Raw genomic sequence first — 13,582 nt, 5'->3', positions numbered from 1 at the left:
TTGACTCAGATATACATTATAATGCTTCTCTCTAGCTTTTTGGGAAAATATATCTATTAACATAGCTTGTCATCAATTTTTTTATCAATTTTTAAATACAGACCTAGATTTTTAATCACAACAAAATATGTCGGGCTATGTTTGGTATATATATTTAATTATAGACCTATATATATATGCATTCAATTGTTTTCGTACCGGAAAATAACAAAATTATAACATAATAAACATTTCAAATATCATGCTTAAAATTATGGATAACCCTAACAACATTAAAATACTACGTGCTGATATTAAGAAACAACGGCGGGAAGGGGGTGACGAAGGGGGCAGGGTTTGATCCTTAATCAAATAACGAATTCAAGCTCTAAAGGTTCATGCATCCCTTTATTTTTTTTTTATTAAATATTTGGTACACAAGACGCTTTTAACTAACACAATTCATATATTGGATACAGCGCCTTACAAACTAATTTGTTTTGTATATTACAGCCATTGTAAAATACTCTATTGATTGAAAAGAGTGGCCGTTGAGTTTCTTATATGTTCTTCTCACGAGCTCAACTTTTTCCAAACATAGTAGATTTAGTAATTTAAAAGAAATATTTATAGTGACGGTTCAAAAGCGCTTAAGTTAAGATTAATTGAATAAAGTTTATTTGACTTTGACTTTGAAATTGTGAATTATACTAACGCACATAAACACTCATTGAGGTTTGTCCATGATTTACTGTAGTGGGAAAAAAATAGACAGTGTTTTTTAATTTTTTCTTCGAGGTATCTAACTGGTGAAATAGTTTTTTTTTGATAACTTCATTATAAACTTTAACCAGTTTTGTTCGGTTTAGTCTTCGAATGTGATGATCTGTCGGGACATTATTTGGCTACTTTTACTTCAGGAAATAAATAAGGGTTGCTCGTAAAAAAATATCAAATCTGATTTAAGATAAGATTATTACGTAAACAAAATATAGACAGGTGCGCTTGCGACCACTTGTTAGAAATAATATAAAACAATGTGTATGTCTGCACTCAAGAAGTTATACTTCTTTGGCATAACGAAGCAAAAATCATTAAAATGCTGTTCTACGTTTTTAGAAAGAACAATATTGTAAAAATCTTGCAATGATGGCTTTGACAATTAATTATTAAATAATGAATACGGCTGTATGTGCTTGAACCCTTTGCCTGTCTAAAAATGGACTAAAAAAAAATACGAATGACGCAGATGTCAGAAAATTTTAGGAACCAACATCAACCTGTTACTTTTGTGTTAAAGTGATGCGAGCGCATCTTAAAATTTCACTCTCATATTTTTTTCATAACGCGCCTAAAAAAGTATAACTTCAAATTAAATATTCACGATGATGTAACTTACATGTTCTCAACGAACTGTCCATCTTTCTGACGACACTGCACCTGACGACGTTGAAGACCAAGCCGAGGAGTGTGCACCAAGGAGTCAGTTTCTATGCGGGCATTGTATCTGAAGAAAAGAGGAATGTTAAATGGGTGATTGACAAGAACTAAGGCATTGACAGCAGAGCTGACACCATAATGCAAGGCTAATCAACTCAAATTATTACAACTGTTATAATAATTATCGAAATATAATTGTTGGTTAGTAGAAATTTTTAATAAATAAATTCGTATTCGTAATAGCGAACATCGCTCAAACATGTGGTCATAAGCAAATATATCATTATTATATATAACACGATTGCGTGACTTTAAAACGTCTTAAATGGGACCCATTTTGACAGTGACAAACTTTTCCTGCCGTATTTTTATTGTTTTATTGATACCGTCCTTTTTAAATCATCATTAAGTGCCAGGGTGCTGCATTACACTCTTTTTTGGCTGTCTTGTTAGTATCTACATCATAATATAATTAATTTATAGGGTTTTGTGATAATTACAAGGTGGAAACAGTTTAAACTGAAATATTTGAATAAAGTGCGTTATGAATAGTTAGGACCGATAGAAGCTGATACTTATTTTTGAGCCGCAGTAGGTTAATTATAGTTTTAATACAGGCTCCTAGTAAAATAAGTTTTAACTTAGGAAACGCGTGGAACTCTTGTTAAGTACATAAAAATCACAAAATAAAGTCATTAAAAAAATCACATTGTTTACAAAGCAACTGCCACAAAATATATTAATATAAAAATATATTAATTAACAGAAAATAATATCTCTTACCTTTCAATTGTTTTACTATTTTCTGGGTCATGTACTGAGCATTCGGTCCAGCGCCCGACGTACACGGTGTATTCTTCTGGAGATAAATCTGTAACAAATATATCTATTCAATGCCTAGTTTTTATTTAGGCTACATCAATACTACGAGATTTTGTTTTTGTTTTTAATGAAAATAAGGGACGAAATGAGCCGGACGTTCAGCTGATGGTAATTGATACGTGCAGTATTACCTACCCATTACAATGCAGTGGAGGATTCTTGAAAAACCGAAAAATTCTGAGCTGCACTACAATTGCGCTCGTCACCTTGAGACATAAGATGTGAAGCAGTAATGTGCTAACATTAAACACGGCGCCGTTGTGGTACCCATAATCTAGCCGACTTCCTGTGCAAAGGAGCGTCCCATTGGTAAAACAAAATTTTCATAAATCATGAAGGTCTGTTGGTTTGTTTTCGTTTTGATTTGGGAAATACCTAATTATTTTGTTTAACTTGTAACACCAACTAATCCAAAGAATGTCTCCGAGAAGAAGTTTTCCAAACTCTTCTATCTTGGATATATTCAAGTCATATCAAACTTGAAAGTCTGACTATCTTACGTTTTATCTTACATTTGGTTAACTGTGAAACTTTCTATATCTACTCAATTATGTTTGGTAACCACTGACCTCTACTATATACCACTGGACTGAATGCTGTCAAAGTGCTTTTGAGCCTGTTTGATATTCGCCATTTTGGCGCGTAGTAGCTACGGTACTAAAACTAGTCTAATGCCAACCTCAGCTAACCAAACATCGATAGAAAGATTTACAAAAAAAAATGTAAACTTTATTACGTTGATTCCTGAAGTATAAATAACACGAGATACGCTTCTCTCGCAGCCATTTGTATTATACGTCAAAATTAGTTCTTTGGACGCTCGCGAGTGGCGCTTCAAATAGGCATATAAATACCACTGTTACCAACACTGGCAGGAATAAACAGTATAAAGTCAAGAAGATCAATGACGTTACATAGAACGAAGAAGATACATATAACGTTATATTAATCAAATAGTAGATAAACATAAATTATTGTCATATTTTGAAGAAATTCCAAGTCTTATCTTATATTTGTTTTTTAAATGAAAAATTATCAAAGGAGATATCGATTCAAGCATGGAAAAATCTTATATTCATCTATATTCACATATTCTTCTGTATATGGTTAGTTTTAAAGATCTAAACACTAGTATTAGATTAGTTAAAGTATTTATAAATATCCAGTTTCTTCCGATTTACAGCGTTTCCCCCCAAAAACATTGTGAATTCATTATTATAAGCTTAAAAACTTTAATCAGCCAATACTTCGATGGAGTTCGTTCCTTTTCCTTAGACGTATATAGAAGACTTAATTGTAAAATAACTTTAATTTAAGTAGATTATACGCACTTTTGTAAATATGTAGTAGTCAATAAACTGAATTTTTTCAAAGCACTGTGTAAATATATAAAAGTTAATAATATCATTATCTCCATAAAATTAATATACGTATATAAAAGGCATATATTTTCTCAAAATTGATTCTTTTAGATGTAATTTCTAATATACTAGATACTACTACTGCTTCGGAAACAAATGGCGCTCTGAGAGAGAAGAAGCGGCGCAAGAAACTCTCCCAGCATTCTTTTTTTTGCGCTCTTTTCAATAAAAATATACAATATTGTACAGTCATTTCTATCGCTATAAAATAATCTAGACCCAGGCTGTCCGATCATTTAGATATTCAGCAGTGGAGTAATAGGATTTACGACAAAGCCATTTTTTTATAAAACATTTAAATTTATTTATAGATAATGCCTGAACAGTGGCTGGGACTTTATTGTAGAAGTGTATACATTTACCCTTAAAGCTATTATGTATCTTATGAAGCCTACTAGAATTAGTTACAAGCAATCCCTTATTTCTAGTGTTATAATAATGAAAATCACTATTAAGAGCAAAAAGGTGACGATTTTTGTGAACATATTATATAATATGCACAACTATAAATAATATTTAAAAGTAAAGAGAGTTTTTTTCACAGCCTAGATACCAAAACTATCTTCAATACATTACAATCTAAACATTGAGTTTGTTTTTAAAATACCTGTGAAGCATAAATAATAATTTATAAATATCCCTATTTGCTAAGACAAAATTAAATGTAGTAATAATTTAGTATAAAATGCATAAACACAAAGAGAACGGGAGAACTTATCTGTTTAAATGAGTTAAATATTTTACGCAAATTACGAAATCTCTCGGCAAAAACTTTCGCCAGAAATGTAGCGACATAATAAGATGCAAATAGTGTTTCGAGATAAATCCGAGCACGAATAAGATTTTAGGAACATCTTACATGCGACGCTCTCCTTATTATAAACCTTTAAAGAACTTTGTTTATTAAAATATTAAAACTTAGATCATTTGTACTTTAATTTTTCCCAATATTCAGTCCAACTCTTACTTGAGGTATAAATCGTAACTATCGTTGACTTTTCTGTCCCAATAAACTTATCGACGGTAACTCACCTTATCCGTGCTTGACAGACAGTCAATGGGGCGACGTATAGCTTACCAGCGACTTAAAGTTTGTATAGAAGTTGCAATTCACGCGTCCCAATATAAGGCGATAAGGATGTCTTATCGGGTATTTTGGGACAGCTTCAGATTATTGGCAACTAATTACTTACAGTAGAAGGTAGTTATTTATCTCTACCTATAGATAGACTATGACAGCTTTGAAAACGTGAAAAAAAAAGACTTAAGAACGACCCTCTATTTTGAGCAATTCACGCAAACTAACACAAAGTGTCATATAAATCGCGAGTGTAATACGTAGCTTGTCACGTAAACTAAAGTTTTAAACCTGGTCTGTTTAAGATAATTTATACGTCTCTTGACTTGGCAATGAGTTTCTTGCTACTTCTTCTCATTAGCTCAACCCTTTACGAAGTAGTAGTAGATTCAATAATATTTTTTTTTTGACATTCATAAGTGTCATTTCCGTGACCTACATGAATAAAGTGATTTTGATTTGATTTGTCTGGATGTCATAGTCTACTATGACAGATGTGAAAACGGCGAACTAAGCGTGGCCTACGGCAGTTCTCGTTCTGACTCGAAAGTGTAAAGGAAGAAGAAGAAGAAAAGAAGAAGTAGTTAAAAGTGGAAAGTGATCCAGGTGAAGATGAAGAAGATTTTTTTTTTTTATGGAATAGGAGGACAAACGAGCGTACGGGTCACCTGGTGTTAAGTGATCACCGCCGCCCACATTCTCTTGCAACACCAGAGGAATCACAAGAGCGTTGCCGGCCTTTAAGGAAGGTGTACGCGCTTTTTTTGAAGGTACCCATGTCGTATCGTCCTGGAAACACCGCACAAGGAAGCTCATTACACAGCTTTGTAGTACGAGGGAGAAAGCTTCTTGAAAACCGCACTGTGGAGGACCGCCACACATCCAGATGGTGGGGATTATATCCTAATATAGAGGAGACTTAGTGTTCGGTGCGGTGTGACGCGTTGAAGGTACCACCGCCCGCAAGAGGAAAAGCGGCAGACCGGCGAAGTGCAAGTTCAGAATAAGCAACAACCCAAATAAAGACTCGTTCCTATAAACGGAGTATTATTTCCAATCCCTAACCCACTCTAGTGTCAGTATCATCATAAATGGCTTTCTTAAATGATACGCCTTGGGAATAGATGCTCGCTAAATAAGCCCCAAGTAAGTAAATTTTCGAATTGGCGGTAGAATTTGACGTTCAATAAGTGCTTTAAAATCCTTTTCTTAAAAACCTAAAACTCTATTGTTTTAACTACAAGTCGAGGCTACAAGTAAAGTTATAAATTGAGTATAATATATAAGTTTTATAAACAGCATCATAAGCTACGAAAAGTTACTCGTATATAAACATCAAAGCAAAACAAGCAACTAAAATATCGCGACGAAAGCTCTTTAGCAGCAATAAGCGAAAGTGTAAAAACATAATTTCGAGAGAAAACGCCGCCAAAGCCGTTTAGCATCAGCAGAGCGAGAGGAAATTAATGAGGCGGTTGTTGAGTTGCTTCGGGATTTCATTTAATTAATGAAACGTCGATAACTCGATTTCGACGAGCATTTGATTAAATGAATATTTATCTCGATTGGGACAGTTCCTCTTCTTCTAGCTGGTATTTGAATCGAGAAAGTCTACTGAAGCCGTGATAAATCAAAATCTGAAAGTATAATCCCTATGATGTAATACATACATATTTAAAAAGACCCCAGTGGCTCCTTTGCACAGGAAACCGGAAAGATTATGGGTACCACAACGGCGCCTGTTCCTTCCGAGAAGCAGTGTAAGCATTACTGTATTTCGCTGAGAAGGGCGCCGTAGCTAGTGAAAACACTGGGCAAATGAGACTTAACATCTTATGTCTTATGGTGACGAGCGCAATTGTAGTGCCGCTCAGAATTTTTGGGTTTTTCAAGAATCCTGTGCAGCACTGCATTGTCATGGGTAGGGTGGATCAATTACCATCAGCTGAACGTCCTGCTCGTCTCGCCCCTTATTTTCATAAATAAAAACCTGTATAAGCTGGTGTTCCAATACTGAAACATGCATATATACAAAACAATCATATACCTATCATCGATAAGGCAGAGTTCATATAAAACATTTAATTAAGGATCGTTTTTTCTTTCACTTAATTTGTAAATCCGACAACCACGAAAAATCTTTTCATTTTTCGGGTATATTTACCCGAATTTAATCTAATCAAATCATTTCATTCATGTAGGTCAAGGTAATGGCTTTTATGAATGTTAAAAGTTTTCTTTTCTTTTTAAATCTACTGCCACTTCAGAAAGGGTTGAGCTTTAATGAGGAAAAGTAGCAACACACTAATTGCTACTATTTTACATCAAAATTTCTAGTAATAAAAAAAAGAATTGTAAATGAATACGTAAAAACAAGAGTTATTGAGTACAGTAGATGCATTAATCCACACACACTGGAAATAAATAAAGGTATTTTGCGAGCCTATGACACAAAATTTTCAAAATCGGTTAAGTAGATCCGAAGATTAACCCCTACAACCTCACAATCTTTACCTCTTTATAATATTAGAAAAGATTTCGTTTATAATCATATAATATATAGATGGCCTCTCGGGAAACGCACTAGCTCTTCTACCAACTAAGCCAATGCAATGGTCCGAATGACGCATGATTCATAAATCCTGGTATGTTTGATAACTCACGGGTTGTGCTGCCATCTATAGGATCTTCTTTACAGCTTACCTGCTCATCTGTTATTTGAGCAGAGTTGAACGATTTTATATAACAATTATACCAAGATTTACCATCATCAACCATAAAATTTAATAAAAATTGTATAATAATTGTTGAAAGTATTAAGTTCGAAAGTATAAAGAGACATTGTATTAATGTTTGGAAAGGCGTGGCTTTGGACTCATGCAGGTCATCTTTTGTTTATTCATCAACTAAAAATTTGTCAGCTTTGCCACTACAGTCCATTGTCGTATAAAAAACAAATAGTCATAATCGCCTATTAAAAGTTTATCAAAAATGTCCGAGCGGCGTTTTGTTTGTAATAATTACTTACTTATACAGATAACATTAAAAAATTCATTAAAATTGACACCTTCTTTCGTGGCAGTAATGTTCAACATCTTATGTATACGCTCATTAGATTTAGAGTATTATTAAGGTGTAAAAGAGACGGACGCGAACACAACGCAAATACGTTTTGTTTTAGCAATAGAAATGTAATTATTAAGGAAAATTAATAAAAACGTCAAGTTAGTAACACAATTTTGTTAATTTAAAAGGGCATTTATCTTTAATACTACACTCCGACCTTTTTAAGTTTGGATAATATGCTGTTATTTTGACAGATTTTCACTGAATACGTTTTTATTTCGTGGCGTTGTATTCAAAGCGCGGTCGACACACAACTTAACGAAAACTCTACCTACTAGATACATGGGCAGAGATTTGTTTCAAACAATTTTTGAGCATGATTGTGAGCCTAGTTGTTCATTGTACGTCAATGCTACAGTCAGGCCCTATGGCCTACCATTAACTTTTAATAAGCGATGCGATTCCAATGCAGTTAAGTTTAGATACCTAAACTGAATCGCTAATATACGTACCATGAAGTGCCTTTTACTGAATGGTGTTTCGATCGCTTATGAAGAATGAACGAAATAAATTTGTCTGTGGTCCGAGGTGTGAGAAAGAGATGACGCTCTACAGTCGTTGCATAAGTTTGTCTCTCCTACTCGAACCATATGCGTTGCGTTTCGAAACCTAAAATTATATGATTTTAGCGGTTTTTTTGCGTAGAAAATACTAATAATACATTTTTAAAATTCAGCTTTATAGCGTCAAATTATAAACAAGAGGTGTGACGTTATCGCGAACCCACCACACTCACCCTGATGAAGGACCTCCGAATGGTCCGAAAATAGTCGGTACCGACACCGACAAAAACGTGAGTAAAGCCGTATTAATAGATAATTGAATAATGACTCACGAAAGTTTTAATTCATTTGGCATTCTGCAACCGCGTGTTTTGCGAGAAACTTTTATCTTCGCACAGCCATTTAGTGGAATCAACCGGCTGCAGGTTCGATACGACTTAGGAACCTTCAAGCTAAGAGCATACTCCCAATTTAAAGGCCGGCAGCGCATCTCTTGTCCCCTGGTGTTCCGGATGTCCATGGGCGGTACCTCACGTCTTCCAATCACGTGAGACTATTGTCTGTTTGTACCCTCTTTTATATAAAAATACACCATCATTTTTAAAGCTTAATTCTGCTAGTCGAATTCTATTTAAATAAAATATTGTATAATAAATTTAAACATTTATCAATGTTTATCAATGAAACTGTTCATTGATAAACACAAGAGAAAATCAGCTTTACTGTACTGTTTGTACTGACAAACAGTACAGTAAAGCTGATTTTCTCTTCAATATGAACACGGAGCGTTCAGATATTGAGCGCAGATCTGTACCTGACCTAGTTACAAACCAACTAGATACTGCATCGGAGCCAACAATATCTTTGAAGCTTTTGATGAAATTTACATAATTCTGTGTGAAATGTACCAACGCTTCAAATGAACTAAACAGGGTACTGTTCTAACCTTAGATACGTCTCTTGACTTGGCAATGAATTTCTTTCTACTTCTTCTCATTACCTCAACCCTTCACGAAACAGCAGTAGATTCAATAATATTTTTTTTTGACATTCATAAGTGTCATTTCCGTGACCTACATGAATAAAGTGATTTTGATTTAATTTGTCTAAATGTCATAGTCTGCTATGACAGCTGCGAAAACGGTGAAAAAGATTGAGTTTATAACTAACCTCTATTACACAAATTAATTTGAAAATAAACTTTATGAACGATTCGGGAATCGAAACCGTGACTTCCCACGTTCCATGTGAACGCTCTTCCACTGAGCCAACCGTTCGAGTGACGTTCTCTATTTTGAGCAATGCACGCACACCAACACAAAGTGTCATACAAATCGCGAGTGTAAGATATTCAAATTCAAATATTTTTATTCAAAATAGGATTTAAAATCACTTATTGAACGTCAAAAACTACCATCCATTCAAAAGAGACTGCCTCAGACCTGAGAAGAATCGGCGCAAGAAACTCAGCGGGCTTTTTTTTTTAATATAAAATATGGATTACTAATATTATTTTTACTAATAGTACTAAAGGATCATAACTCAGTAAAGGTATTTATCACTTTATTAAACGCATAATTAATTAGCAGTCATGCTAATTTTTTATTAAATTTATTGATTAGATTTTGCCCTTTGCCCAGACATACACAAACAGACAAAAATTCTGTAAAGTACTCTAAATTAAACACAGCAAGACTGTGTAAATGTACAGTTTTTACTAAGATTTCGTTATAGATTGCTACAGAATTTAAAAAAGGCATGCGAAATTATTCCGTAGGACTTTTGGTTCAACCTGTACATACAAACTCTCATTCTGATACTAGTTTTAAAAGTGGATCAAAGTTGACTAACAAGATTTAATTTACAACATTGTAAAACACTAAATGCTGTAAATATCAATCAAATTCATATATTATAGTTATAGATACAGAAAGTTTTGTATTCTATAGTTGCTAAAGATGAAACTTGACCAAGTGACCTGCTTGATACGCTATTCTACCCATAGACATCTTCAGTGCTCAGACTTTGGTTAATATTAGGGCTGTCACAAGCATATTGTTATTTTTCGTTTACAGAATGGAACAAAGGAAATTATTTTATGATTTTTAGCTTGCTGGTTTGAGACATCTACTAAAGAGAGAGCTAAACTTTCCAATTATTATAGAGCATCAAATTGAAGGAGAAATTTGTACAATATATTCGAAATTGTCAAAACAAGAATTTTTTTCCGATTTTGGATTACGATTTTACACACGCGCGTATTATTGGTCGCTCGGTCACCGTTGCATTGAATGCACTAATTTATCGCCATATCGCGTCAGTGGACCGACGTACGTCCGACCGACGAGCTCGAGTTAGCGCGTTACGACGCGTATTGTTACGAATTGCTACGACGTAGAGCTACGGCTCTACGTGTTCGCTATCATTTTTACAAAACAAAACAGAGTTATTGAAAATTTTTGAATGTTCCACGCGTCATACTGACAACGCCATATTGGTTACTGAGACTGTTAGGCTCAGTAATGTGCCTAGAGGGATAAAAACGGCGGCCGTTCCGCGTCCAGTGGTTAATTTGTCCAAGGCCGCACTGCCCGAGATATGTTTGTATGTAATTTAACAGCAAAATAAAAAGTTCGGAATTTCTTTATTTTTTTATGGGATAGGAGGACAAACGAGCGTACGGGTCACCTGGTGTTAAGTGATCACCGCCGCCCACATTCTCTTGCAACACCAGAGGAATCACAAGAGCGTTGCCGGCCTTTAAGGAAGGTGTACGCGCTTTTTTTGAAGGTACCCATGTCGTATTGTCCCGGAAACACCGCACAAGGAAGCTCATTCCACAGCTTAGTAGTACGAGGAAGAAAGCTCCTTGAAAACCGCACTGTGAAGGGCCGCCACACATCCAGATGGTGGGGATGATATCCTAATTTGTGGCGTGTCGTGCGAAGGTGGAATTTCCTTTAGTTATCATTTGCCTTTCTTCAATTTAAATGTTAGATAAATTTACGTGGCAGCCCTTAATTTGTAAGGCAAGGTTGAGAGTCTTGAAGTGAAGCTTGTAACCCTGGCTTGCGAATATACATCGTTGTAGATAGACGAAGTACTTAGGAATTCAACTTGTTAACTTCAAGCAATAACGACTGATATTACTAGATGTTTTATTTTATGATTTAAATAGAAGGGTATAAATTAACACAAATTTTAAATTTATTTATTATTTTATATTTCATATTAGTTATTTATTCAAGAGGGGGCAAACAGGCAGGATCAAGTTTTGATCTAAAGTTTTTTTTGATTGAAAATAACGGACGAGACGAGCAGGATGTTCAGCTTATGGTAATTGATACGCCCTGCCCATTACAATTCAATGCCGCTCAGGATTCTTGAAAAACCCAAAAATTCTGAGCGGCACTACAATTGCGCTCGTCACCTTGAGACATAAGATGTTATCTCATTTGCTCAGTAATTTCACTAGCTACGTCGCTCTTCAGAGCGAAACGCAGTAATGTTTATACATTATTGCTTCACGGCAGAAATAGGCGCTCGTATGTTACCCAAAATCTAGCCGGCATCCTGTGCAAAGGAGCCTCCCACTTCAAGTGGTGAGGCACCCGCCCATGGACAAATAAGCAAAACGTTGCTATTACAAAAGTATTTAAAAAGAAAGTGGTGATATATCTTGTATGATTTTGTGGGTATAGTACGGACCGGAAATTTGCGATGATATTGTTAACAAATGAAAATCTGTTATGCCAACTGGAACGAACCTATAAATTTATCCGTTAAATTATTATGAAATAATAACTCAAACAATATATATTTAAAAACGTAAGGCTTTTGTGGAATTTATTTTGGCTCGGCTATGTAACGCTTGTAAGACTAAGATCGGTTTGAGTCTCATATTATAATATCTTAAAATTTTAATTTTATAAATGTTAATGATAGCATTGTGAAATCCGACATGTTTCGGTATAACAGTAGTGTTTAGACAATTTTGTAACATATTTTGCATGTCATTTGACGAAACATATTGGATTATCAATAATATTATGTTAACATCTTAAGTACAATGTTTCCTGCAAAAAAAAAATCATTTGATTCATTTCATTTCATTTCATAATGGCCTAAACACATGATCGGATTTGGTCCAGCCAAACAGTATCGAACCATATTCGATGGTATGTGGCATTTTCCTTCGCACAAAATGATTATTATTACTGTCCGGACCGTACCAAGTACCCCGGACCAATGGACGACGACCCCTACAGCCCAGTGGTCAGTGACCCCGCCTACTAAGCTAGAGGTCCCGGGTTTGAATGCCGGTAGGTGCAAACATTTATATGATGAATATAATTGGTTGTTCAAGATCCACTTCCCTCCTTCTCCTCACGTCGTTTTCCTCATTACTGAGGGTCGTGACTCCCCCGCTGCATCAGTTTCTCCCGTACGATTCCCCTCCATCTGCTGCGATCTTTAGCCTTATGAAGGGCATCATGGAAGTTGATGTTTAGAGCAGATCATATTTGGTCCGACCATCTCGTGGGTCTGCGTCCTCTGGGACGTTCCTGCCTGCCCTGCCATCTACCTTGCCTGTCACCATCAGCTGTTCCAAATTATGACCCTCTTTTCGAGCAATATGTCCAAAGAATTCCAGCATCCTACTTCAGCATATTGTGGAAAGATAATTAGTGTAAAAGTGTGTCAATATTTATTTAAAAAGAAAATGGGTGCGAGGCGCCCACCGTACTGTCCGATAGTCCGGCTTTTCCAAATCCGACCATGTGTTCAGGCTATTAGGGAGGGCAATTGGGTTTTTGAAAAAAAATTTTTTTTGTGATAAATGGAAAGATTATATATTAGTTTTATAACAAAACTATTTATTTTTTTTTTCGCAATAATTCAAAAGTTATTTCAAAATAAAAAAAAATTTTTGAATCCAGTACCGAAGACACGCCGACAACTCCCGAACAAACCCGAGCGCGTGTGACGTCATAATGTTAGTTTTCACTCATTGCAGTTGATAGAAAAATAATAAATACAGTGTTTTGATCTATTTAATTTTGTTGTCATTATTAAATATTTAAATTTATATTAAAAATGTCGAACCTCAAAAGTTATCGTTCTTGTTTTGTACCATTATGTAAGAATACTAC

General features: G+C 35.0%; 1 protein-coding gene across 1 annotated transcript in view; it reads right to left on the bottom strand.

Annotated features, from left to right (window-relative positions):
• The window catches only part of LOC126969410 (thrombospondin type-1 domain-containing protein 7A-like), a 131,965-nt gene that overhangs the window by 38,096 nt on the left and 80,287 nt on the right, over positions 1-13,582 (bottom strand). The window contains exons 3-4 of the mRNA XM_050814810.1: positions 2,203-2,290; positions 1,379-1,486 (exon numbers count right to left, since the gene is read on the bottom strand). Of these exons, the coding sequence (XP_050670767.1) occupies positions 1,379-1,486; positions 2,203-2,290 (196 nt within the window). The remainder of the gene's footprint in view (positions 1-1,378; positions 1,487-2,202; positions 2,291-13,582) is intronic.

The sequence above is a fragment of the Leptidea sinapis genome, chromosome 18 (assembly GCF_905404315.1).
Source record: "Leptidea sinapis chromosome 18, ilLepSina1.1, whole genome shotgun sequence".
NCBI lineage: Eukaryota > Metazoa > Arthropoda > Insecta > Lepidoptera > Pieridae > Leptidea > Leptidea sinapis.
The sequence above is the reverse complement of the archived record's forward strand: the minus strand, read 5'-3'. Positions and strand labels throughout refer to the sequence as shown.